Here is a 27134-nt window from a genome sequence, read left to right as displayed (position 1 = left end):
GCTACACCCGAGACTGAGAGCAGGTAAGACTTCTCACTACTTCTCACTTCTCAGGTTTCAGTTTCTGCTTTCAACACGGAGCTCACCTTCACGCATGATCCTGATCTTTACTTTTTGGAGCTAGTGAACCGTAGAAATGGCGTGAAACCTAAACCTTTTCTTTTCTTTTCTATTCAGAAAGGAAAGAAGTAGTTTCCGACATATAATACCTGAAAGAAAAAGTCCAAAATGGAGTGTCTACGAGCTCGAAATTTCGCAGCAATGGCTGTGTTTTCATGCCCTTCGGGAAGGTCCAGGAGAAGAACACTGAGAACAACTAAACGCGGAGGTCTTTCAGAGAAACGATGTCGTTTCTATCAAGTGAAAGCAAGCAGTGCAGGGAGCTATAGTTGTGTGGCCATTAAAGAAGAATTTGCTGATGAAGAAGATTATGTAAAGGCTGGTGGCTCCGAACTTGTTTTTGTTCAAATGCAGCAGGACAAGGCCATGAAGAAGCAGTCTAATATCGCCCATAAGGTTTCTTTCTCTCGCTCTGTCGAAGGTACTTAATTTGAAAGGACATGGCGTGTTGTTTTATTCTTCCTTTTTTGCCGCTGATGTTGTGCAGTTGCCGCCAATACCAATTGGAGATGATGTATTGGATTTGGTGGTTATTGGCTGCGGTCCAGCTGGTCTGGCTCTCGCTGCAGAATCAGCTAAGTTGGGATTAAGCTATAACATCCCTAATTTTCAAATAATTATATATATATATATATTTTTTATTATAACTATGGTATCGTGGACTTGGCCTATATACTTTCATTTCGTCGTGAAAATTTGATCTCGCCCGAATCTGGAATCCGGATATGTAATTTTTGCCCAAGCAGATAAGATAAGCTGCTAAGATAAGCTGCCGTAACCATTTCAGAATCGGATCAAGATTATAGGTTATCCCATTCAGACGTTCTGGACACGTTCTAGTTGTTAGATTTGGCATAGTTAAACTCGAACTCTACGTTACTAAATATTTGTCTTGTACTGGATTAGGATAAAATTTATAAAATATTCATGGATGGTAAAAAAATTATGATTCCTATTGCAATAGCCTTATGTTTATAGAATTTTTAAAGTTAGTTTGTATAGTTTTTGAAAAATATTAGTTTTGAAGTCTTATATTTGAGTTGTCTGATGTTGTGATTATTACTTGGTTTGGAGGTCCAGGAGGGGCCATATAATGATGATGAGATATGGATTGAGTTTAGAAGTGTTATTTGAACCATTTTGCAGGTTGGGTAGGTCATAGGTATAGAGGAGACTCTACCGGATTTTCAGCACAACTTAGGGTGTCTTTGATCTTTTCTAAACTTGTATTGAGTCAAATATATTAAATAATTGCAATGAAATTTTCAGGTGAGCTGGAACAGCCTTCCTCCTCCGCCCAGTCGCCGCAGTGACCTCGATTCAAGTTTGTGAGTAAAATATTAATTTTAATTATAATTTCGATATTATTATATGTTCAAAAATGCCCATGCATCACTTATAAATATGTATCTATGTAGTTAAACACTAGGCACGTTTTATATTACATTCATAATTGTTGAAGTGTCATGGATGTTGTTTGTGGTAATTTGGAGCAGTATGAATAGGACGGGTAGACACGGCTTGAGAGACACTCTCGGGGACCCGGTCCTTCGGGGTAGACACGACTTGAGAGACACTAGCTGAGATCCGTCATTTGGTTTATTAAGCAAAAGTCCGGCTTGAGAGACACTCGCTGACAGAGGTTGGATTAAGAGGGCTGTATAGGGGACCAGCTCCCATATATGTATTGCTTGACAGTGTTGGGTGTGTGAGTGCTCCAAATTGCCTTTTTGCTGTTATGATATGAAAATTATGAAGATGTTGCATTTCACTCCACAGGATGCATTAGCATTAGATAGTTATAGAGATTATGATTAAAATTGATATTTTACTCTCTAAGTTGAACACTCATTCCTGTTCATTTTTTTTTCCAGGCTACAGGAGGATTATTTGTTGTGGCTAACCTGCTCTTCTTCTTCGTAGATCCATTAATAGTATTTAATGTATTTTGTATAATTGAGTTAAATTTTAGACTCCGCATGTGTTAGAATCACTTATTTTTATTTTGGGCCTGTATTATAAAAGTTATGTTGGACCTGTAAAATTATTAACTGTATTTATGACTCCTATTTGAATTATGACATTTTGATTATGTGAAGGGTGAGCTGAGCTCCCCAATTTATTATATACTGTGTTTACAAGTTGGACGAGTAAAAAATTTCCCGTTGAATGCTCCATTTTATGGTCGAACTCTGTCCGGTTGAATTCTTGAAATTGGGCTCAAATGGGCCTTATATTTAGGTTGAGGAATAGTTAGGCTTACTACGGGCCTCGGGGGCTTTAAGCTGGCTCAGGTCCTAGTGCCGGTCCAGCCCATAGGTTGGGTCGTGATGAGAGACACTCACTGGGACCCGGTCCTTCGGGGTAGACACGGCTTGAGAGACACTCGTTGGAACCCCGCATTTGGTTTATTAAGCGAAAGTCCGGCTTGAGAGACACTCACTGGAAGAGGTTGGATTAAGAGCTCCCATATATGTATTGTTTGACAGTGTTGGGTGAGTGAATGCTCCAAATTGCCTTTTTGCTGTTATGATATGAATATTATAACGATGTTGCATTTCACTCCACAGGGTGCATTAGATTTAGATAGTTATAGAGATTATGATTAAAATTGATATTTTACTCTTTGAGTTGAACGCTCACTCCTGTTCATCTTTTTTTTTTCTAGGCTACAGGAGTATTATTTGTTGTGGCTAACGTGCTCTTCTTCTTCGCAGGTCCATTAATAGTATTTAATGTATTTTGTACAATTGAGTTAAATTTTAGACTCCGCATATGTTAGAAGCACTTATTTTTATTTTGGGCCTATATTATAAAAGTTATGTTGAACCTGTAAACTTATTAACTGTATGCATGATGGGATTGGATGAGGGAGTTGATATGTGAAGGGTGAGCTGAGCTCCCCAATTTATTATATATTGTGTTTGCAAGTCAGATGAGTCAAAAACTCCCCGTTGAATAGTTCATTTTATGGTCAGACTCTGTTCGGTTGAATTCTTGAAATTGGGCCCAAATGGGCCTTAGAGTTAGGTTGAAAAATAATTAGACTTATTACGAGTCTCCGGGGCTTTAGGCTGGCTCAGGTCCTAGTGTCGGTCCGGCCCATAGGTTGGGTTGTGACATAAGTGTTGGACTCATAGGTCCTAATCTTCCTTTTACCAATAATTATGGCGTCTGGGAGGATGAGTTTAAAGGTAGTGTTTTTGGCCCCTCTCTAGAATCACTTTATCAATTGCAAATGGGATAAGAAATTCCCTGTTTCTAATTTTTAAATTTAACATTTTTGCCTATTTGGAACCCTACCCTATATAATAATAATCTTTACATATCTTTTTCTTATTTTTAAATTTTAGTTCCCTGAGTTTGCTCCTTTCATGACTACTGGAAAGTTTTAGTTACTACATTCCCTGCTTGCATTAATATCCATTAATATCTAAGTGGAATTTAATATAATTTATTTTGTTTTTCAGATCTTGGGCTTGAAGGATGCATTGAGCATGTATGGCGGGATACAATAGCATATCTTGATGACGATGATCCTGTTCTTATTGGTCGTGCCTATGGACGAGTTAGTGGGCATTTGTTCCATCAAGAGTTGTTGAGGAGGTAAGAGTGGCTAGACTTCAGTTATTGCATTTGTTGTTTATCTCATTGGATGTGCAAAAGTGGTATTCTATAAATATATAATCTGTATTAATTTCCTGTAGGTGTGTCGAGTCAGGTGTTTTGTATCTTAGAATCATTGAAGCTGCTGATGGTCATAGTCTTGTAGCATGTGAACCTGATATGTTATTTCCTAAAGGTGAAATGTGATATCCTCAATTTAAGCTTTTCTCACAATAATACAAATGAGTTCAAGTTTAAATCCCGCGTCAAGTTCCTAATATATTATTGTAGGCTTGCCGCTGTTGCATCTGGGACAGCTTCGGGAAAACTATTGCAGTATGAAGTGGGGGGTCCTCAGGTTTCTGTCCAAACAGCTTATGATGTGGAGGTCGAGGTATGAGTTAGTTTACACCATTGTCAAAATTATCTAGAATGTCAATTATTTACTATATGTTCTGTACTTAAATTTTACATCTTGGAGTTGGTTCTTTATTAGTCCTAGTTTTGTCCTTTTCTGTTCTATTTAAAAATTTCCAAGGTACTTCGTTACTTTAATGTAAGAGGCAACCCCAGACTGTCTTATTGTGCCTAGTTTAAAAGACGTATAGACAACAAAGGAAAGTAGTTGACTTCTTCCTTTTTTTTTTTCTAATTTTTTGTATTCTAATGGATAATTATAGGTATGCTAACATTAAGGCCCAGTCAAGTTGAGTTGGATAAATATTGGTGTTGGAATTGATGCAACATTGAAAATTGAAATATTATTGCGTAATCTTTTTCTCAGCATAGATGGAGGATTTTAGAACTTGTTCTGAGATGAAATATCAACTAGCTGTGATGCTAACTAGTTGTTTTATAATTCTAGGTGGAAAACAATCCATATGATCCTAGTCTGATGGTCCTTATGGGTTACAGGGACTACATTTAACAGAAAGTTCCCTCTTCAGAATCTGAATATTCAACATTTCTTTATGTCATGCCCATGTCATCAACAAGAGTTTTCCTTGAGGTAAGTTCAAATGGATTTATCATAACAATTATGTGAAAAATATTTATGGGTGATACAGTACTCTGCAGGAAACTTGTTTGGCCTCCAAAGGTGCTATGCCTTTTGACTTGTTAAGGAGAAAACTCATGTCAAGGTTAGAGACAATGGGAATTCGAATTTTAAAAACCTTTGAAGAGGTAAGCTTCATAAGCAAAACTGCGATGTCTTCCAAGCAGTATGCTTCTTTTATCTAATGCAGATGCATGATTTTTTTTTGGCTCTTCATTTTTATCCTTAATCCCGAAATAAGGATTTTCTTTTTTATGAACAATACCAGAAGAGAGCTTTATGCTCATTTTGTTCTCATGTACTGTACACAGATAGCATGTTTACACTCCTTAAAATCATAGCTTAGGAGTTCTTGTAGAAAGTATTCAGGTTCTAGTGAAAGTCAAATTTGGAAAATTGTGATTCAATCCTAATGAGAGTCTCTATCATATTCCATGATAATTAATGATGTTATTATTAACATGATCATTTTATCTGAATACATATAATAAAGAGGCTTTTCTATCCCCTTTTTTCTTTTCTGAATTTATGTTTCTCATATATGATTCTTAGAAGATAAGAAAGTTGATACGAGAAAAACAGCAACAATAGTAAAACACAGCGTTGGGATTAAGTAATGGGCAAGAGAAAGAATCGTTTTTTGTTGAATAAAAGAACAGTTGAGATTTTTAAGTTGAACTGTTGTGTACAGACACGTGGCAAGTATAGCGAAGATCTGGCGGATGATCAGGAGAGCCTCATGGGAGAATCTGAGAAGTAGTTAGTTCTATTGAATAGCCTATAAATAAGATATAATTGATGCGATGTATTCGTTCTTGATTCTAATGAAAGTGTGATTCTTCTTTCTTCTCTCTGTTCTTAATCTATCTCTTAGTTCAGTTAAATTCTTCTACTAGTGGTATCAGAGCTTATCGTTCCTCAGCTATGGTGGAGGGAACCCATTCACGTAAATTGGTGCGAAGAGTGATGGCTTTAATGCAAGAGTTTGAAGCAAGGCAAGAAAATTTAAGAAAAGAGGCTGAGGAGTTCCCATACCTATTAGGCCTTAAAAAGTCAACAATTTGACTTAAATAGTGCAGTGAATAGTAACCCGAAACACAAAATTTCAAGAACGTCAAATTTAGCACGTTAGAGCTAGGTAAAAGTGAAGTTAAATTTATTTTTGGATTTATGTTAAATTATGGTACTGAAATACTATAAAATTGTGTGTTTCAGTGGAAAGAATCTGATGTAACCCAGAAGTCGAGTCAAGGCCAACAGGCGACTCATTTGAGGTTTGTGCACAACTAACTCTTTTGTTGTTTTTCAATTCCAAATTGATTTTAAATAAATTATTATATGATTCATGATTTTTGTTTTGTTGAGAATTTTAACTTATTGAATGAAATTGTATAATTTGAATATAAATTTTCTTATGCATTTAAGGATTTATTGCATTGCTTTGATGATTGTAAATATTAAGTTTGATGTGTTGCCAACCTTGAACATGAATTTATGATGATTAAATATGCTGATGATTTGTAAACACTTTGTAAATAAAAATTGTTTTGAATATGATTTGAAATCACAGTTGACATGACAAAATATGTTGTGAATTCTCATTAGCTTGTCTAGTGAGATAACTCCTCCACTTGATGGGGCGAGTTTCTTCCTCTCTGGCTTGCCAGTTGGGGAATGATGTGAATGAGTACTCATATATACTAGCTAGTCTTTGTTTCTCCCTTTTAGCCTCGGTTATTAGGAGAATATGAAATGTCGTGGTGTACAACACGGCATCTATTCGAATTTTGGGTCATGGGTTCGACTGTGTGTATTGTTGGCAACGCCCTTTAAATTATGCATGATTTGATAAATTGTGATTGAAATAAATAATTTGTCAGTGATTCAAAAGATTTTGTACTGTTTCGGAATCTAAAAGAAATGTAAATAAATCTTTATTATTTGATCAAAATGTTATTCAAATGAATAATTTGCATGAATGAAAATGTTGATTTCAGAAGGTCAGGGATTTTGAAGAAGTTAGAAATTTTAAAATTCTACTTGTTATGAATTGTCAAGCACAAATTGCATTAAATTTTAAATTATTAGTTGTGCGCCACTGAGTTCACCACTCAGCGATAGCTTTGTATGCTGTCGCAGATATAGAGACTAGAGGAGCAGCAGATTGAGCTGCTGAGGACAGGGAAGCTATCTGCTAGAAGTTATCGGGTATAATTTATACCCTGACTGTAAATATTTCTTTTGATGTATATATTGCACGTAATTGTATGGATATGTAAAATCGGTCTTGAGCAGCTTGTATAAAGTTTGTATAAAGTTGTAATAAATTTTAGTTTGGATTTTCTTAATGTAAATTTCTTGTAATGATGTATCTAAATTGTTTTGTTTCTAAGGAAATATGAATGATATTGATTGACAGTATTTTGAGAATTATTGAACTTGTGAATTTGAGAAATTGGTTGAGATTGAGTATGAATTTGAAGCAGTGGTTAGAAAATTATTGGAAGTGCTTTTATTTCAGGTATTTGAAGAACTGGTTTCTCAAAATACAGAGGGAACTCTGTCAAAATTTTTATAAAATTTGCGTAAAAACAAAATGGACCAAAAATATTAATTTGATTTACTTTTAATCATATGTTTTAAATACCTATTGGAAAATGCTCACCATTTATCAAAAATAAGAAAATTATTTTAAAATCCCTTGTAGGGTACTTAATGAGTTATCGGTAGGTGAAGTTCGGTAGTTCATTAGGTATTCTACGGGATCATGTTATACCTTACAGAGGGGTAAGGTGTGACATGTTTTAGTACTGGTTTCTCAAAATACAGAGGGAACTCTGTCAAAATTTTTATAAAATTTGCGGCAAAATTTAAAATGGACAAAATTTTTTACTAGTATTTAAACTTGAATAAATGGTTTTTAATTCCCACTAAAATGCTCACCACTTCCGAAATGTAAGAAAATTGTTTTAAAATCCCTTGTAGAGTACTTAATGAGTTATCGGTAGGTGAAGTTCGGTAGTTCATTAAGTATTCTACGGGATCATGTTATGCCTTACGGAGGGGTAAGGTGTGACATGTTTTAGTGGTATCAGAGCATGGTTTTTCAATAAATTTTGACTATGTGTATGAACATTTTATTGATAAGTACAACTGCTCAAGTAGCTTAAATTAATACATATGACGTATTTACATCATGAATATGCACTAACGGAGGTCAACCTCCTTGTGTTTAATCTCAGGAAGTAGAAAATTTGAGAAAATAGAATGGAAGGAGGAGATCATTCCGAAGAACAATCTGTTGAGGCTGAGGTTCAAGAGGAAGCCCCAGCACTCCAGAACGTGAGTGGGTCAGCCACTCCAGCTCTGCTCCAAAGACCGCGATTTCTGCTCAATTTATGCAAAGAGATGGTCGCTTTTTCCAAAGAAATGGCGGGTAATGTGCCACCCCAAGCTCAGATGCCAATACCTGTAGCCCAACCATAGCCCTCAGCTCGGCAGTATGAAAAATTGATGAAATTTGGGGCCACTGAGTTTAAAGGCACTGTGGATCCACTGGAAGCAGAACAGTGGTTGGAAAGAATGGAACGAGTTTTTAGAAAGCTGCAGTGCACGGAAGAGATGAAGTTCAAATATTCTGTTTCCTTATTACAAGGGGATGCCTATGAATGGTGGAAGACCATCCCCTACTGACCGTGGAGCCACTGTGTTAACACAGTCGACTTTTGAGGAGTTCGCATGTAAATGGGTCCCCGATGCATATGTGGATATGAAATTACAAGAATTCTTGAGTCTGAAACAAGGGAACCGAACTGTAGCAGAATATGAGAGAGATTTTTCGAGGCTAAGCTACTATGCTGGAAGCTTAGTCTGCACCCCCAGAGACAGATGCAAGAGGTTTGAATTCAGGTTAAGGCAGAGTCTGAGGATGCAAGTTGTGGGTTTCAGACATCAGAATTTTGCTGAATTGATCTCACAAGCCTTGGAATTAGAAAGGATAGAATCTGAAGGGGCAGTGAAGAAAGGTTCACAAGAGAAAGAGAAACCTGAAAAGACTACTGAACAAGCATCTGGAAGTGGTTCGAGGAAGAGGAAACAGTTTGGGGGATCTTGCTTCCGTAGAGGCAGAGGCAGATTTTATGGCCAAAGACCACCGTGCAGTCGTGAGACCAAAGAGCACCCCGAGGAGCTCTATCGGTGCAGCGGTGAAACGTGTGGTAGAACTCATGGTGGGGTTTGTTTCAAGGCTACTGGTGCATGCTTTAATTGTGGAGGAAGCGGACATTTCGCTAAGGATTGCACTAGTCCGCGCCGGTCTGGATCTTTTGCCACACCTGAAGAATCAACTCAAATCTCTGCACCCAGAGGGTCACAGTCAGCTGCTAGAGGAAGAGGCAGAGGTAGGGGTCCTGGTAACACCCCTGGAAGTCAGAGCACTGTTAACCAGCCAGTACCTAGTGGTGCACTAGTCAGAGTGTATACTATACGTCAGAGGGAAGAGGCTGAAACATAAGATGTTGTAGCTGGTATTTTCTCCATCCTTGACTAAGATGTGTATGTGTTATTTGATCCTGGCTCCACACATTCGTATGTTAGTGCTAGTGTGATATGTCCTACTGCTATTCAGTGTGTACCAATGGACTATGATGTGCTAGTAACTAGTCCATTAGGCCAGGAGGTCCGAGTAAATAGGCTATATAGAGATTGTCCTTTGGTGATCCAAGGACACACTTTTCTGTCTGATTTAATTGAAATGCCCTTCAGAGATTATGACATTATTTTGGGCATGGATTGGTTAGCCAGGCATTATGCCATGATTGATCAGAGATCAAGACAGTCACTTTTGGTCTTCCTCGCATGGTGATATAGTAATACATGGGGAGAGGCGATTATTGCCTTCAAACATCATTTCACCAGACCGCTAAAAATGATTAGAAAAGGGTGTGAGGCGTACTTGGCACATGTGATAGACACCCAAGTGGGGAGTCCAGCACTGAAGGACACTCCTACTATATGTGACTTTTCGGATGTGTTTCCTGATGAATTGCCAGGATTACCTCCAGAAAGAGAAGTGCAGTTTGAAATTGATGTTATGCCTGGTGTGGACCCAATCTCCATAACACCATACAGAATGGCACCTGCAGAATTGAAAGAGTTGAAAGTGCAGTTGCAAGAACTGCTTGACAAGGGCTTTATCCGCCCTAGTGTGTCACCTTGGGGAGCGCCGGTGTTGTTTGTAAAGAAGAAAGATGGCACTCTCCGTTTGTGTATTGATTATCGGCAGTTGAATAAGGTGACGATAAAGAACAGATATCCATTACCCCGTATTGATGACTTGTTTGATCAGTTAAGGGGTGCAGCTGTGTTCTCCAAAATTGACTTGAGATCAGGTTATTATCAGCTGAAAGTACAAGAGCAGAGTATTTCTAAAACTGCCTTCAGAACCCGTTATGGCCATTATAAGTTCTTGGTTATGCCATTCGGGTTAACTAATGCTCCGGCTGCTTTTATGGATCTGATGAACACTATCTTCAGACCATATCTCGACCAGTTTGTTGTGGTATTTATTGATGATATATTGGTCTATTCGAGGAATGCAGAAGAGCATGATAGACATCTGCGGATTGTACTGCAGACTTTGAGAGAGAAACAACTATATGCCAAATTGTCGAAGTGTGAATTTTGGCTGAAGGAAATATCTTTCTTGGGGCATGTAGTATCAGAAGAGGGCATTAAGGTAGATCCAAGTAAGATTAAAGCTGTCCTTAATTGGAGGCCACCCAGAAATGTCACAGAAATTCGCAGTTTTCTGGGTTTAGCTGGATACTATCGTAGATTTGTGAAGGGATTCTCCATGTTGGCATCTCCATTGACCAAGCTGCTTAGAAAAGATGTAAAATTCTAGTGGACGGATAAATGCCAACAGAGTTTTAATGAATTGAAAAGATGTTTGACAGAGGCTCCAGTCCTGACTTTACCCACACCGGGTAAAGAATATACAGTTTACAGTGATGCTTCTCACAACGGGTTAGGTTGTGTGTTGATGCAAGATCGAAATGTCATTGCCTATGCATCACGCCAGCTAAAACCGCATGAGAGGAATTATCCGACACATGATTTGGAGCTTGCAGCCATTGTGTTTACTCTTAAGATCTGGAGACATTATTTGTATGGGGAGAAATGTTACATCTACACAGATCATAAGAGTTTGAAGTATTTGGACACTCAGAAAGTGCTGAATTTGAGACAGAAGAGATGGTTAGAGTTGATAAAAGACTATGATTGTCTGATAGACTATCAGCCAGGGAAAGCTAATGTTGTGGCGGACGCCCTAAGTCGCAAGACTATGGCAAGTCTACAAGTTACTCCTTTGTCTTTGATACATGAGTTGAGGTTATTACTTGCCAGTTTAGAGATTAATGATGATGGGCAGGCAGCAGTTGCATGGCATGTACAGCCAGTATTGATTGATCAGATCAGAATGGCTGCTCAGAATGATGAAAGGTATCAGAAGCTGATGGAAGAAGTTCGACAGGGCAAGAAACCAGAGTTCTCAATCAGAGATGATGGTCTATTGCTACACCAGGGTAGAATATGTGTTCCTAATGATGTTGATTTGAGGCAGATCATTTTGAAGGAAGCACATGAGTCTCATTTTGCTATGCACCCTGGTGGTACAAAAATGTATAGAGGGCTAAAGGAGCATTACTGGTGGATGAGTTTAAAAAGAGATGTGACAGAGTTTGTATCCAGATGCCTAACTTGTCAGCAAGTAAAGGCAGAGCATCAAGTGCCAACTGGGTTGTTACATCCACAACCAGTGCCGGAATGGAAATGGGAAAGAATAACAATGGATTTTGTAATGGGACTTCCGCGGACACAGAAGAGTCATGATGCAGTATGGGTCATTGTCGACAGACTGACTAAGTCTGCTCATTTTCTGCCAGTCCGGATGGACTACAGTTTGGACAGATTGGCCAGGTTGTACATTGATGAGATTGTGAGACTGCATGGAGTGCCAGTTTCTATTATATCAGACAGAGATCCTAGGTTCACTTCTAGATTCTGGGGTAGTCTTCAGAGAGCCCTAGGAACTAGATTGAACTTCAGTACTGCATTCCACCCACGCATGCATGGCCACCCGAGAGGGTAATTCAGATCTTGGAGGACATACTACGGGCTTGTGTGATTGAGTTTGAGGGTAGTTGGGATACACACTTGCCTTTAATTGAGTTTGCTTACAACAACAGCTACCAATCAAGCATTGGGATGCCTCCATATGAAGCTTTATATGGCAGAAAATATAGAACCCTGTTGTGTTGGGATGACGTGGGTGAAAGAAAAATGATTAGACCCGAAATTGTTCAACAGACTGAAGAGAAAATCAGGGTGATCAGAGATCGACTTAAAACTGCATCAGACCGTCAAAAGTCCTATGTTGATTTGAAAAGAAGGGATATTGAGTATGCAGTGGGTGAGAAAGTTTTCCTCAAGGTTTCTCCTTGGAAGAGGATTATGAGATTCGGCAGAAAGGGAAAACTAAGTCCTCGTTTTATCGGGCCATATGAGGTATTGGAAAGAGTGGGTCCTTTGGCTTATCGTTTGGCACTACCTCCAGAGTTGGAGAAGATACATAATGTCTTCCATGTGTCTATGTTGAGGAGGTATCGATCAGACCCATCTCATGTATTACCAGTAGAAGAGATAGAAGTGAACCCAAACCTCACATATGAAGAAGAATCCATAAAGATTCTGGCTTATGAGGTGAAGCAGCTACAGAACAAGCAGATACCATTGGTAAAAGTGTTGTGGAACCATCATTCAGGCCAAGAAGCTACTTGGGAACGAGAGGAGGACATGAGGAGACAACATCCACAGCTGTTCAGAGATTGATACCAGGTAAAATTTCGAGACAAAATTTATTTAAGGGGGGGAGAATTGTAACACCCCTATTGGTATAGCCTGGTATATTTCATCGTCTGGATCGGTGTCGGTCCGGACAATTAATGGGATTAGGGCCACACTTAAGACAACTTGAGAAGCCATAAATACAAATAATTAGTAATGTTTAATTAGTTAACTATAAATAAGAAAAACAGAACGTAAGAAGTTAAACGAGCCGAGAGTCACAGCGATGGGTGACCTCCTCGGGAATGACTGCGAAGTCATTTTAAACTCAAATTTCGAACCGTAAAAAGTAACGCTGCGGTCCTTAGGACCCTTATGAACACAGTGGAAAAAAGAAAATCACAAAAAAGAACTGTTAAGTCAGTCAAATAATTATGTCAGGGAGCCAGAAGAAATATGGAATTATTTGCAAACTGGGATGAACCGGCGAGGGGCAATTTGGTCAATTGACTCGAGAGTCGACTCGACCTAATCACAAATAAAATCAGAGAAAAGAAAATTTCGGAATCGGGAATTAAATTAAAGAACTAATAGAAAAAAAAAGAGAGGAAAATGAAAAAGTCAAAAGTGATAACATCATGCATGATCTCATGCATGATGCCAAAAATAAATTAATTAGTTGAATTAGTTAATTAGACTTTTTGTGGTCTTCCATAAACCAAAATAAATAAAAGAAAAGAAAATTTTTTTTTTTTTACTTCTCCATTCCCGTCACTCCCTCTCTCCCATTTCTCTCTCTCATTTTCTCTTCATTTCCACCATTTTTGGACTTAGAAAGCTTGCTTTTCTCTAGTTTCTTCCCATAAATTTCTTAAACTCCAACACAAAATCACACTCTTAGACCTAGATACATCACTTGGGAGTAAAAAGGAGAAGAAAAACTTGAAGAAAAAAAAAAGGAAAAAGGGAGTGAAATTGAAGAATTGGAATTCAAGTTGAGGTTAGTATGTTAAACTCCTTATTCTTCCATTTAAATGCATGTGTGATGATTGAAATGAGCTTAGAAATTATGAAATGAAATAAAATCATGGGAGAAGGACTAAACTGAAATTTTGGCCTGGTTGATGGGAGTATGATTGGTATGGTTTGGTGTGTTTAAAGGGAATTAAAGATGTTAATAAACTTACATTAGTATGGTGTTAAGATGGAAATGCACTAATTGTGATTGAATGAGTGAGTTAGGGTTTGAATGTTAGGGTTTGTGAACCAAATTTTAGAGAAATGCATAATTGATATCTTTGACCAATTGTGAACTGAAAAATGGTCAATAATGACCAAAAGAGATGTGTGGAAATTGTGAGAATGAAAGCCAAATTCGTAGGGCAATTGGTCATGCTGCAGGCAGCATGACCAAACCTACTTTGAAGGACCAAAACGGGAATTTTACAAGCCCAATTGATATGCCACCAATTGGAGATGAAAATAGACATAAAATAACATAATTTTCATTAAGGAACCATGGCCAAAAACTGACTAAAACTTGGTGAACCAATTGACCAAAGTGAAATGAGAGTAGGCTGCCACTGTACCAAACTGATCAAATGAACAGTAACTGTTCATTTGGTCATAACTCGAGATAGGAAGGTCAAATTGACCTGAAATTTTACTAGTAATTAGATAAGACATAGATATAAAACTTTTATGAAGAACACCACCCCAAATTATGCCATTAACCTAGTCAAATTATTGAGCAAAGTTGAGTTATTAAACCTGTAACTCTGCAGAATTGCCATTGAGCAGTAAAGTTCCAATGGCTATAACTCTCTCTAAAAAACTCTGATTTAGGTGATTCTTAAACCGATGGAAACCTAAGACATAGTAAAACATTTCATATGAAGAAAGTTAGACCAAATTATGAACTTAACTTGATCAAATTACTGAACAAAGTTGGATAAAAAACCTGCCAGAACCATAGTTGCAGTATGAACAGTGCACATGAACAGTAATTGTATTTTGGCCATAACTTGAGCTAAAGAACTCCGATTGGGGTGATCCAAAAATGAGAATACACTTAAGACAATAAGGAACATTTTCTATGAAGGAAGTTTTGCCAAATTCCAACAGTAGATTGACCAATGGAACAGTGCAACTTCGGAGCACCAAAACCGAAAATTAGCAATTTTGCCAAAATGACCTAAGCTTTGAGAAAATGACCAAAACCAATAAGTTTAATGACCAAAATGTGGTATGTGGGTGAAGTTGGAATTCCCATACCTATTAAGCCTTAGAAAGTCAACTATTTGACTTGAATAGTGCAATGAATAGTAACTCGAAACACAAAAACTTCGAGAACGTCGAAATTAGTACATTAAAGCTAGGTAAAAATGAAATGAAATTTATTTTTGGATTTATGCTAAGTTATGGTACTGAAACACTGTGAAATTGTGTGTTTCAGCTGAAAAAGACTTGGAAGCCCTGAAAGACTGAGTCAAGGCCTAGAGGCGACTCGAGTCTGGTTTGTGCACAATAAATTTATGTAATTGTTTTCCAATTGAAAATTTGAATTGCTATACTTTATGAAGTCGCTGTGTTATTTACGAATTGTGTTGCCACTTTGTGACTACAAAAATGACTTTGAAAATTGTTTGGGATCTCTTATAAATTATTGAAAATAATTATTTTAAATTGATTTTGGATTCACACTTAGCATGACAATATCACATTTCCTCCTCCATTTATGGGGTTGAGATCGTATATTTTCCTCCCTCTCTGGCTTGCCAGTTGAGGTTGTAGATCGGGTGAGTACTCATTAGCAAGCTAGCCACCTCCCTCATTGATTTCGATTAATGGGGTTGTAGATTGCTTTGTCGTGGTGTACAACACGGCATTGATCGGAAATTTTGTGTCATGGCTTAAGCTGTGTATGATTTTGGCAACACTATGTTTATGAAATTGTTTGACTAAACTATGTTTAATATATTATTTGACAAAATGAGTTGTTATGAGCTTTGATATTTGTGAAATATGATTGTGAAGTATTCAAATTATGTTTCATCAATAAATGATTTATGTATCGCATTTTAAATTTTTATTGTGCACCACTGAGTATGTTTATACTCAGCGATAGTTTAATTTACTGTCGCAGATAAGAGCAAGGAGAAAGCAGCAGAGTGAGCTGCGGGATTGACAAGAACTTCTTGATCCCTTTTGTACGGGTATTGTTTTATACCCTTATGGTTATTTTAATGTAAATACTGTAATGTCATAAGTATCAATGTAAATTAAGCAGTTGTAAATAAATTGTAATAATATTATTTTGGGTTTGCTTCTGTAAATTTAATATTTGTAAATATGAATTTTCTGCTTTATGCCTTGTTAATGAAGTATTAAAAATTTTGTGATGACCAAATTTGATTAAATTGTGGAAATTGCCTTGAAGTGATTTGAATTTGGTTGATTTGAGTTTTATTGGAGATTGGGAGTTGTGAAATATTTTGGAAGTGCTTTTTTATAAGTCTTTGAAGAACTGGTTTCTCAAAATACAGAGGGAACTCTGTCAAAATTTTTATAAAATTTGCGGCAAAATTTAAAATGGACAAAATTTTTTACTAGTATTTAAACTTGAATAAATGGTTTTTAATTCCCACTAAAATGCTTACCACTTCCAAAATGTAAGAAAATTGTTTTAAAATCCCTTGTAGAGTACTTAATGAGTTATCGGTAGGTGAAGTTCGGTAGTTCATTAAGTATTCTACGGGATCATGTTATGCCTTAAGGAGGGATAAGGTGTGACACTTTCCTTCTGTTGAACCCATTAACAAGATTCTCCTTCTCCAGACTATTGACAAGAGAGAACAATAAAGTTAATTAAGAAGGGATCATGCTAATTATGCAATATGACAGCCATGATTAGTCCATTTTATGATTACTAAACAGGAGCTAAACAATAACTAAATTATTAACTTTTCATATAAAACAGCATTTTCCTGTTGACGGTGGCCATGCTGCTCCATGGCCGAATATTTCTTTAAATGGGACCTTTCTTTCTTGGCAAGTTGAAAATAATTTCTATAAATGAGTATACCATTTTAATATTTTCACAAATAGTCATAGATGGATCTTTAATTTTTTAGCTTATATAAATTGCAAATGATGCATATAAACTTGTGAAATACGTTTAAGAGTTTAGGAACATGTAATCCAGGGCATAATAGTAATATTAGCTTGTGGTCATGAATGGCAACTGGAAAATTTGCTTAATAGTGTGTGCTGTTTGACTTTGATGTGCAAGTGCAGTTCAAGTAAGCAGGAGCCTACATTCTTTTTTTGTTTTTTAGAAATTTGCAAATCATTTCTTTTCATGTTTAAAAATATACCAATAACATCCAAATGAATATGAAGGGAGGTTTGTTCATGATGATTATATTACTTTTCTCAGCTTGGAATACTCTTTGGCCACAAGAAAGGAAACGTCAAAGGGTATTTTTTCTCTTTTGACTTGCTCTTATACTGCAACTGGATATTGAGGGCATTAGGACATTCTTCCTTACTTTCTTCCGCTTACCCAGTTGGTATGGTTTAAGTTTCTTTTACCTTTATTCTTCTCTTATTTATTTGTATTTAGTTGTTACTAGTGAGGTTTGCAGAAACTGAGTGCACACTCATCACACCAATTGATGACAAACGATCTCCAATTCTTAATATAGCATGGCTGAGATTTACCTGCAAAAACAAAAAAAAAAAAACTTGAGAAGGGAACACCTAGCCTTTGTAGGGTCCACTCCAATGATTAAGCCAGTAAACAGAGAGCTAGGTGAAAGATGAATTTACTAAAGATTGAGATGATCTTTCATACTTGATAGGTGTAGAAAGAGATGATTCTCATTGATATCAATTAATCTGTACATGGGTATATATATACAATTGATTTCTATAATTGTGTTCTACTAATTAGGAAGAAATCCTAAATAAGAAATCCTAAATAGGAATACAGAATACAAAATATACAGAGAAATAATATAGTGATTGACTTTCCATAACACCCCCCCTCAAGTTGGAGCATAGATGTTAATCATGCCCAACTTGTTACAAATGTAGTCAATCCTAGCTCCATTCAGAGCTTTTATGAAAATATCTCCTAACTGCTCTCCAGTTTTAATGTGTTCTGTTAAGATGATCTGTTGTTGAATCTTTTTACGAATAAAGTGACAATCAATCTCAATATGTTTGGTCCGCTCATGAAACACCGGATTAGAAGCAATATGAAGAGCAGCTTGATTATCACATCACAATTTCGCAGGCAGGGAGGTCTTAAAACCTGTCTCATCTAGTAATTGAAGTATCCACATTACCTCACATACTGATTGTGCCATGGCTCTGTATTCGGATTCAGCACTAGAACGAGAAACTACATTATGCTTCTTGCTTCTCCAAGACACCAAATTTCCTCTAATAAAAATGCAATATCTAGTAGTTGACCTCCTGTCAACCTTAGATCCAGCCCAATCGGCATCTGAAAAATATTCAACATTCAAATGCCCATGATGGGCATATAGCAAACCTCTTCCTGGAGCGCCCTTCAGATAACACAAGATTTATTCCAAGGCTTCCCAATGAGCAACAGTTGGGGAAGACATAAACTGACTTATCACACTAACGGCATAAGCAATGTCAGGATGAATGACTGTAAGGTAGTTCAATTTTCCTACCAATCTCTTGTATCTCTCTGGATCTTCAAACAACTCACTATCCCCTGCTAACAATTGTAAAGTTGGAGTCATTGGTGCGCTACAAGGCTTAGCACCTAATTTTTCTGTCTCTGTCAATAGATCGAGGACATATTTTCTTTGAGACAAGAAAATACCCTTCTTACTTCTCATAACTTCGATACCCAAGAAATACTTTAACAATCCCAAGTCTTTAATCTGAAACTGAGTTTGGAGGAAGGTTTTAAGAGATGAAATACCTGCAGAGTCACTCCCAGTGATGACAATGTCATCCACATAGACTACCAAGAGAATTAGACCAGCCTTAGATTGCCTATAAAATACTGAGTGATCACACTTACTGTTTTGCATACCAAATTCCTGTACTGCTTCACTGAATCTCCCAAACCATGCCCTAGGACTTTGATTCAAGCCATAAAGAGACTTCCGAAGCCTACAAACTTTACCCAACTCCCCCTGAGCAACAAACCCAGGTGGTTGCTCCATATACACCTCCTCCTGAAGATCACCATGAAGGAAAACATTCTTGATATCTAATTGATGTAGGGGCCAATTATATGTAGCTGCTAAAGAGATAAACAAGCGAATAGAAGTAAGTTTAGCTACAGGAGAAAAAGTATCAGAGTAATCAACCCCATATGTCTGAGCATATCCTTTTGCTACAAGGCGTGCTTTTAACCTAGCCACAGAACCATCAGGATTTACTCATCAGATATACCCATTTGCAACCAATAGCTTTCTTACCAGTGGGCAAAGGCAATAGTTCCCATGTACCATTAGCATCTAAAGCCTCTATTTCCTCTTTCATAGCATCACACCAGCCAGGATGAGACAGTGCCTCATCAACAGTATTAGGGATAGGAACAGAGTCTAAAGAAGTAACAAAACACCGAGAACAAGAAGACAATTGATTATAAAAAACAAAAAAAAAGATAGGATAAGTACATGAACGTTTACCTTTACAAAGAGTAATGGGTAAGTCTAGATCAGAATCATGATTAGTATGAGGTATAGGATCTCCCAACGAAGTAGCTGGTGGAGGATCTGAGTCAGGAATCTCCAATCTCCTGGAATAAACATGAACAACGGGAGGTCGAGTAGGTCTAGAGACAAAAGGAACAGACTGTGGGAGAGGACTAAACATTGGTTGGACAGTATATATTAGGAGATCATCCTCCTCCCCCTGATTCTCATGCACAAATGATGGAGGAAAAAATGGAGTGGACTAAAAAAATATGACATCTGCAGAAATAAGATAACGATTAAGAGTAGGAGAGAAACAACGGTACCCTTTTTGAAGCCGGGAGTACCCAAAGAAGACACATTTGAGAGATTTTGGATCCAATTTAGTAACCTGTGGACGAACATCATGCGCAAAACAGGTACAACAAAAAATACGGGGTTCAATAGGGAACAAAGATTTTGTAGGAAACAAAGTAGTATAAGGAATATCCCCATTAAGGACAGAAGACGGCATACGATTGATCAAAAAATATGCCGTAGAAACTGTATCCGCCCAAAAGTATTTAGGTACTTTCATATGAAAAAGAAGAGCACGAGTTACCTCAAGAAGATGACGATTTTTTCTTTCGGCCACGCTATTTTGGGATGGGGTATCCACACAGAAAGACTGATGAAGAATGCCATTTTGTGTCATATAAAGCTGAAATTGTGCTGAAAAGTATTCTTTGGCATTGTCACTTCTTAATATGCGCACATAAATATTAAATTGAGTTTTGATTTCATTACAAAAGGCACAAAAGATAGAAAACAACTCAGAACGATTCTTCATTAAATATAACCAGGTAACACGAGAGTAATCATCAACAAAAGTAACAAAATAACGAAATCCAATTTTAGATGTAACAGAACAAGGACCCCAAACATCAGAATGAACTAACTCAAAAGGAGATGAAGCCCGTTTATTGACTCTAGACACAGAAGGCAAACGATGATGTTTTGCAAACTGACACGACTCACATTCTAGTACTGATAAAGACTGAAATTGAGGACACAGCTTCTTCATGGTAGACAAAGAAGGATGACCCAATCTATAATGAGCTTCAAGAGGTGTTAAGGTACTGGAGCAAATAAGCGACTGCGGTACATGATTTTCCAGAAAGTAGAGACCACCTGACTCGCGTTCTCTACCAATAATCTGCTTCGTCGTAAGATCCTGAAACAAACACTGGTCAGGAAAAAAGAAAACAGAACAATTTAATGTACGAGTAAGTTTACTAACAGAAAGTAGATTAAAAGAGAATTTTGGTAGACACAAAACAGAAGACAAAGAAATTGACGAAGTCGGGTTCGCAGTTCCAGAACCCATGACACAAGAAGTAGAACCATCAGCTAAAGTAACAGTAGAGGAAGTGAGATTAGACTGAAAAGCAGATAGAAGACTAGAATTATCTGTCATGTGATTTGTCGCACCAGAATCAATAACCCATTTGGATGAAGAAGACACAAGGCATGTAGTGGATTTACCTGACTCAGCGATCGCAATGACAGGGGAATTGGTAGGCTTTAGAGATGCCTGATACTGGGAAAATTGTGCAAAATTCTTTGCAGATACCAAAATAGTTTTCTTAGAGAAAGATACTGTAGAATTCTCTGCTGCCATATTTGCCATCTGTGATCGCTGATTTTTTCTCTGAAGTTGCGGACAATTATATTTTGTATGGCCAGGCTCATGGCAATAATAACAAATGACTCCTCTTGAGTCCTGATTAGAACTAGCCTCTCCATTACGCTGACATTGCTGTTCGTAATTCCTCCTCTACTTCCTCTTCTATTACCCTGTTGTCCATTTGGATTACGACTAATAAGAGCACAACTGGCAGGCTATGAAGATTGTGTACTCTCTATACGAAGGACCCGTGTGAACGTTTCATGCAAAGAGGAAATCTCAGAACTGGAGAGAATCTGAGATTTAGCAGTCTCATACTCTGAATGAAGGCCTGCAATAAAACTCATAACAGCCAGTTGCTCCCTTTGAGCCTGCTGAACTTTCACATCAGGACTAAAAGGCAACAATACATTAAGTTCCTCATATACCCGTTTAAAATCCATAAAATAAGTCGTGAGAGACTTTTCCTCTTTCTCAGCACGGTAGAATGCCTTACAAACATCATAAATATGGGAGATATTCCTTTTACCAGAATACAGAAAATCTAAGTAATCCATCAATTCCTTAACAAATTCACAGTGATTAATTAAACTAATTACCTCACTATGAATCGAGTTCCGAAGCTGCAAAAACAACCGAGCATCCTCCCTTAGCCAAATTTGTCGTGTATCATCAGTGGGTTGATCTTTAGTAAAGTGATCATCCTTATCAATGCTACGCAAATAGACCGTAACAGTCTTACTCCACTCTAGGTAATTCGAACCATTAAGTTTGTATTCCGTGATCTTAGTCATCACCGGAATCACATTAGAAATAACATTCTTATTGTCTGCCATTTGTTGAGACAAAGAAAACTAACCGAAACGCTAATCCAAAGTGCTTATAGCAATAAAATAACCTAAAATCACAAATCAAGCAAATACCAAAATAGGATCTGAGAGCCAAACCTCAGAAGTCCTTTAATGGTTATACTGGATCAGGCAACAGCACACAGTGGTGGAATGAGGGAGTTGAGATGACGCCGGCGATGTTGATCGGGGTTGAAACGGCCGGTCGGCGGCCAAGGTCTCTCCTGAGCTGGGTAGTGAGAACAAATAGTCACCATAGATTGATGACCTGCTCTGATACCGTGTAGAAAGAGATCATTTTCATTGATATCAATTAATCTGTACATGGGTATATATATATACAATTGATTCTTATAATTGTGTTCTACTAATTAGGAAGAAATCCTAAATAAGAAATCCTAAATAGGAATACAGAATACAAAATATACAGAGAAATAATATAGTGATTGACTTTCCATAACAATAGGAAACATATTTATATTGCATGAATAGTATAACATGTAGGTGATATAATTCTAATTGAATAATACCATGTCGCATATGTGTCAATGAAGGTTAGATTGACTTAGGTAATCCACACTAAGTTCTAATAGAGTTGTGAGCATATAGTTGTATCTAAAGTATCCTTATGTTGGTGAAAGAACTTGTGTCTGTGTAGTCAAATGGATCATGGGAACATATATCTCGGAACCAATGTCAAAAGGCTCATTTGATAATACATGAAGACTGTCCATAGGTTCTGATTTCATAGGAGAGGTAAAATTTCCATGTTATCAGCATGTAACAGCGAAGCATCTTCTAGTGTATATTTGGTGAAAACAAGTTCCTATAAGCTTAATAGCTGGACAATCCATGAATTCTAACCGATTTCAAGATATTGCATCAAGCCATGCACCTTTACGTTGGAACAACTGATGTATGTATCTTCTTGTGCAGGATGCGGCAGGGATTCCTTGGTTCTACTATGTCCTTAGCTGATCTCATACTATTTGCCCTCTATATGTTTGTTATTGCACCAAATGATATGAGAATGTGCCTTGTTAGGCATCTGCTTTCTCATCCCACTGGAGCAACCATGATAAGAACTTACCTCACAGTATAGGCCTCATCCTTTATATTTCTTCCCTTGTTTGGTCTATTTTTGAATTGACATATAGAAACACGAGGATCCCCTTCACGTCTGAAATATTAGGTTTTTAGATGCATTTTGATTGTATATTCCATCACTTGGTAAAGATAATGACAATATTGTTGTTTCTATTCCTTCAACATAGTGCCAATACCTCCTCTATAACGCCTATTTCGGGCATAAAAATATTTACATACTAGCCTAGCTCTACATTACAAATTGGGAAATAAGTGAAAAACTTAGAACATAACAAAGTTTACTGCTTGGGGAAGAAAAAGTGATTCAGAGTACGAAACATCTCACATTTGTGAGTTCTGGCAGGGCTGATTTACGCAGCCTTACCCCTTTCTGCAGAAGGACTGTTTCTATGGCTCAAACTTATGACCTACAAGTAACTTTATCGCTATTAGTAACTTTATCGCTACACCAAAGTTACTCTCTTCTACTATAATTGGGCAACCAAGATGAATTGCAGTTAAAGCAAAAGGCTTTATATGCGTGTGTGTGTATATATATATATATATATATATATATATATATCTGTGTGTGTGTGTGTGTGTAAAATCAGAAAGGGTAGCTGTTAGGAGACGACTGACTGCGGATTCGGTAAAATGAAAGGGAAAGAATTGGATAATTTCGTTTTACCCAACACCGGGTTTAGATAACGATGATAAGTGAAGAGTTGGGTGTTCCTTACAGTTGAGAAAGATTGTTTTCCTTGTACGGTAAAGGAAAACACTACTTTGGAACAGTGACTCAAGTGATACTGTTTGTAATAGAAATAAAAAGGTGTCGTATTGATATGGTTAAACAATGTCCACACGATAAGGTCAGTCAACTTGGAAATTTTCCACATTGGCGGCTTCTATAAATTATCTCCAGGAAGGAGAGTTGGTCAGCAGTCATTTCCAATGGATCATTTGAAGGAGGCTGGAATTGGTATATTCATTGCATTCTCTTATCTGGGTGCGGGCACAAACTCAAGAAGCTCATCTCTTCATTTCACCACTCAGACGTGAGCAGCAGAGGAAGTAAGCAGCAATTCAGTTTATGCTTCTTCTCCGTCTCCTCTTTTCTTTCTTATCTAAGAGCAGAGAGATTTCTTCCATGGAAATTGTGGGTCCTCTGACTCAGGTAATTTGTAGCTCATGCAAAAGTATTGCTACAAGGGTGAGCAATGTGGTCAATGTGAATCAAATGGTTCGCTCCCTCACTACTGCACTAAAGGAATTGAAGGATAAAAGCGATGATTTAAAGAGACGGGTTGGTCGTGCTGATTTGGAGGGGTTGACCTGCACAAAACAAGTCCAAGGATGGCTAGAAAGAGTAGAAGTTGTTGAATCTAAAGCAAGCTTGATCACAGAAACTCTTGGGCAGCGAAATGAATGCTATAGGTGTTGCTCAGCAAATTTTTGTTCAAAATACAAGCTGAGCAAGAAAGTTTCAAAGTTGCAAAGAGAAATTAATGAACTTATTGGCAAAGGAGCTTTTGATACTGTTGTAGCAGATAGGTTGTCTCCTGAAGCAGTTCAGGAGGTGCCTAATAGGCCTGCTGTTGGCCTATGTATGATGTTGGAGAGGGTTATGCAATTTCTTTCTGAGGATGAAGTTGGAACCGTTGGAATTTACGGAATGGGAGGCGTTGGGAAGACAACCCTCTTGAAGAGTATTAACAATGAATTTCTTACCACATCACACTGTTACGATGTAGTCATATGGGTTGTGGTCTCAAAGGATTTTGCTGCTGATAAGATTCAACAGGCTGTTGGGACCAGGTTAGGCTTGTCTTGGGAAGAGAGTGAGAGCCAGCAACAGCGAGCATTAAAAATACGTAGAGTTATGAGAAAGACAAAATTTCTCCTGTTATTGGATGATGTTTGGGAAGGAATTGATCTTCAGAATATTGGAATTCCTCTGCCACAAAAGGAAAAGAATTGCAAGGTGATATTTACAGCACGTTCACTGGATGTTTGCAGCGACATGGATGCTCACCGGAAGCTGAAAGTGGAATTCTTGGGAGAGGAGGACTCGTGGAAACTCTTCAGTGACAAGGTTGGAGGAAGGGAGATTTTGGAGTTGGAATCAATTCGACCTTATGCTGAGACCATTGTCAGAAAATGTGGAGGATTGCCGCTTGCCTTAATCACCATTGGGAAAGCCATGGCTAATAAAGAGACTGAAGAAGAATGGAAGTATGCAATAGACGTACTAAGCAGATCTCCATCGGAACTTAGAGGTATGGAAGATGTGTTTACTCTTCTAAAATTTAGCTATGACAATCTGGAGACTGATACATTGAGGTCATGCTTCTTATACTGTTCTCTGTACCCTGAAGACTACTCTATTGATAAAGAGCAGCTTATAGAGTATTGGATAGGGGAAGGATTTCTAGACAGCTCTCATGACAGTAATGTCCATAATAAAGGACATGCTATCATTGGATCTCTGAAAGTTGCATGCCTATTAGAAACTGGTGAAGAAAAAACACAAGTAAAGATGCATGATGTTATCAGAAGTTTTGCTTTGTGGATAGCAACTGAGTGTGGATTCAACAAGGGTTTATTTCTAGTTGAGGCCAGTATGGGGCTCACTGCAGCACCCATAGCTGAAAGGTGGAAGGAAGCTCAGAGAATTTCGTTGATGGACAATGGAATCACTACTCTAACAGAGTTATCTGAGTGCCCCAATTTATTAACCTTACTGCTTCAATATAACAGTGGCTTGAGCAGAATTCCAAATGCATTTTTCGAATTTATGCCTTCCCTAAGAGTTCTGGATTTGTCATTAACCAGTATTAGAGAGATCCCTGCATCTATCAACAAATTAGTTGAGTTGCAACATTTTGATTTATCAGGAACAAAGATAACAGAATTGCCTGAAGAGCTTGGAGATCTGGTGAAGTTGAAGCATTTGGATCTGCAACGAACAAGTTCTCTTAGAACAATTCCACAAAAGGCTGTAGCAGGCCTTTTGCAATTGAGAGTCCTGAACTTTTATTATAGTTATACAGGTTGGGAAGATCACAATTGTGAGGGTGTGAATGAAGTTGGAATTGCAGACTTGGAATGCTTGAAGCACTTGACCACACTTGGAATAACTGTGAAGGAATTGATGACCCTGAAGAGGCTTGATAATTTCGGTAGCTTATTGAAATGTATACAGTATTTGTACATTAAAGAGTGTAAAGACTTGCTTTATTTACAAGTATCATCAAATTCCAGTTTTGGCCGAAGTTTGAGAAGGCTTAGCATCAATAACTGTTATGACCTACATTACTTGCAAGTTGATAAAGCGGCTGGAGACAATTGGCTTCCCGCCCTGGAAGTTCTTGCTTTGCATGGCCTTCCCAGCCTAGCAATAGTGTGGAAGAATCCTGTGACTCGAAAATGTCTGCAAAATCTTCGTTTCGTAAATATATGGCATTGCCATAGGTTGAAGAATGTTTCGTGGGTTATACAACTTCCAAAGCTAGAAGTTATTTACTTGATGTACTGCAAAGAGATTGAAGAAATAGTTACCAGGGACATGATACAAATGGAAGATTCAGAGGCATTTCCTAACCTCAAAACTCTTTCTATACGAGACCTTCCTGAGCTGAAAAGTATCACTCAATGGGCATTGGTTTTTCCTTCCCTGGAAAGCATTGCTGTGATTGATTGCCCGCGGCTGAAAAAGCTACCAATCAAAACTCATAAGAACTTGACATTACCAACAGTGTACGGGAGCAAGGAATGGTGGGATGGACTTGAGTGGGATGAATGCACCACTGAATCTGCTTTCCTTCCAAAGTTTATGTCAATCTGATGCACATCTATATGTGTGATATTTAAAGGTATGTCTTGCTTTAGCTGAAAACCTTGCTATTTCTATCAATTTCTCACGTTCTTTCACAGAGTAGATTCTCCTCTGGGTATTTGATGTGCTGTTGATTTAGTAGAACTTTGTTAATTTCTACATGTTATCATTCCATTATAATTTGTCATATCATTGTGGGTATAGTCCTAATCAAGAATAAAGCTACTCTCAAAGAAAATTAACATGACGATATACTGCGAACCATTTTAACTTTTAAAACTCAGCTTTATATCTTGCCTTCTGGGAGGCAGGCTTTCAAAGGGGAAGAAGTATGCAACATCACAAGAATGCCATGAAATGCAAGCCCATAAATAAG

The 27134-nt window shown here is 37.6% G+C and overlaps 2 protein-coding genes across 8 annotated transcripts; both read left to right on the top strand.

Annotated features, from left to right (window-relative positions):
* Nucleotides 1-4: 4 nt before the first annotated feature.
* On the top strand, nucleotides 5-23103 carry LOC110642436 (lycopene epsilon cyclase, chloroplastic-like). 7 transcript variants are annotated; one of them, XM_058145964.1, is made up of 7 exons: nucleotides 5-541; nucleotides 3591-3726; nucleotides 3828-3922; nucleotides 4044-4120; nucleotides 4592-4735; nucleotides 4826-4949; nucleotides 22771-23103. In XM_058145964.1, exons 1-5 carry the CDS (start codon nucleotides 229-231, stop codon nucleotides 4652-4654), a joined length of 684 nt encoding a protein of 227 aa, XP_058001947.1. In that variant the 5' UTR covers nucleotides 5-228; the 3' UTR covers nucleotides 4655-4735; nucleotides 4826-4949; nucleotides 22771-23103. The 7 variants fall into 7 exon arrangements, with proteins under 7 accessions (XP_058001947.1, XP_058001946.1, XP_058001945.1 ...); XM_058145963.1 differs by having other exon boundaries at nucleotides 6-541; nucleotides 4804-4949; XM_058145968.1 differs by having other exon boundaries at nucleotides 16-541; nucleotides 4018-4120.
* Nucleotides 23104-23520: 417 nt separating this feature from the next.
* On the top strand, nucleotides 23521-26855 carry LOC110642437 (disease resistance protein RPS2). The gene has a single exon (XM_021794516.2). The coding sequence runs from the start codon at nucleotides 24014-24016 to the stop codon at nucleotides 26765-26767; it is 2754 nt and encodes a 917-aa protein (XP_021650208.2). The 5' UTR covers nucleotides 23521-24013; the 3' UTR covers nucleotides 26768-26855.
* The last annotated feature ends 279 nt before the right edge of the window (nucleotides 26856-27134 follow it).

This window comes from Hevea brasiliensis, chromosome 4 (genome assembly GCF_030052815.1).
Source record: "Hevea brasiliensis isolate MT/VB/25A 57/8 chromosome 4, ASM3005281v1, whole genome shotgun sequence".
In the NCBI taxonomy this organism is placed as follows: Eukaryota; Viridiplantae; Streptophyta; class Magnoliopsida; order Malpighiales; family Euphorbiaceae; genus Hevea; species Hevea brasiliensis.
The sequence above is the reverse complement of the archived record's forward strand: the minus strand, read 5'-3'. Positions and strand labels throughout refer to the sequence as shown.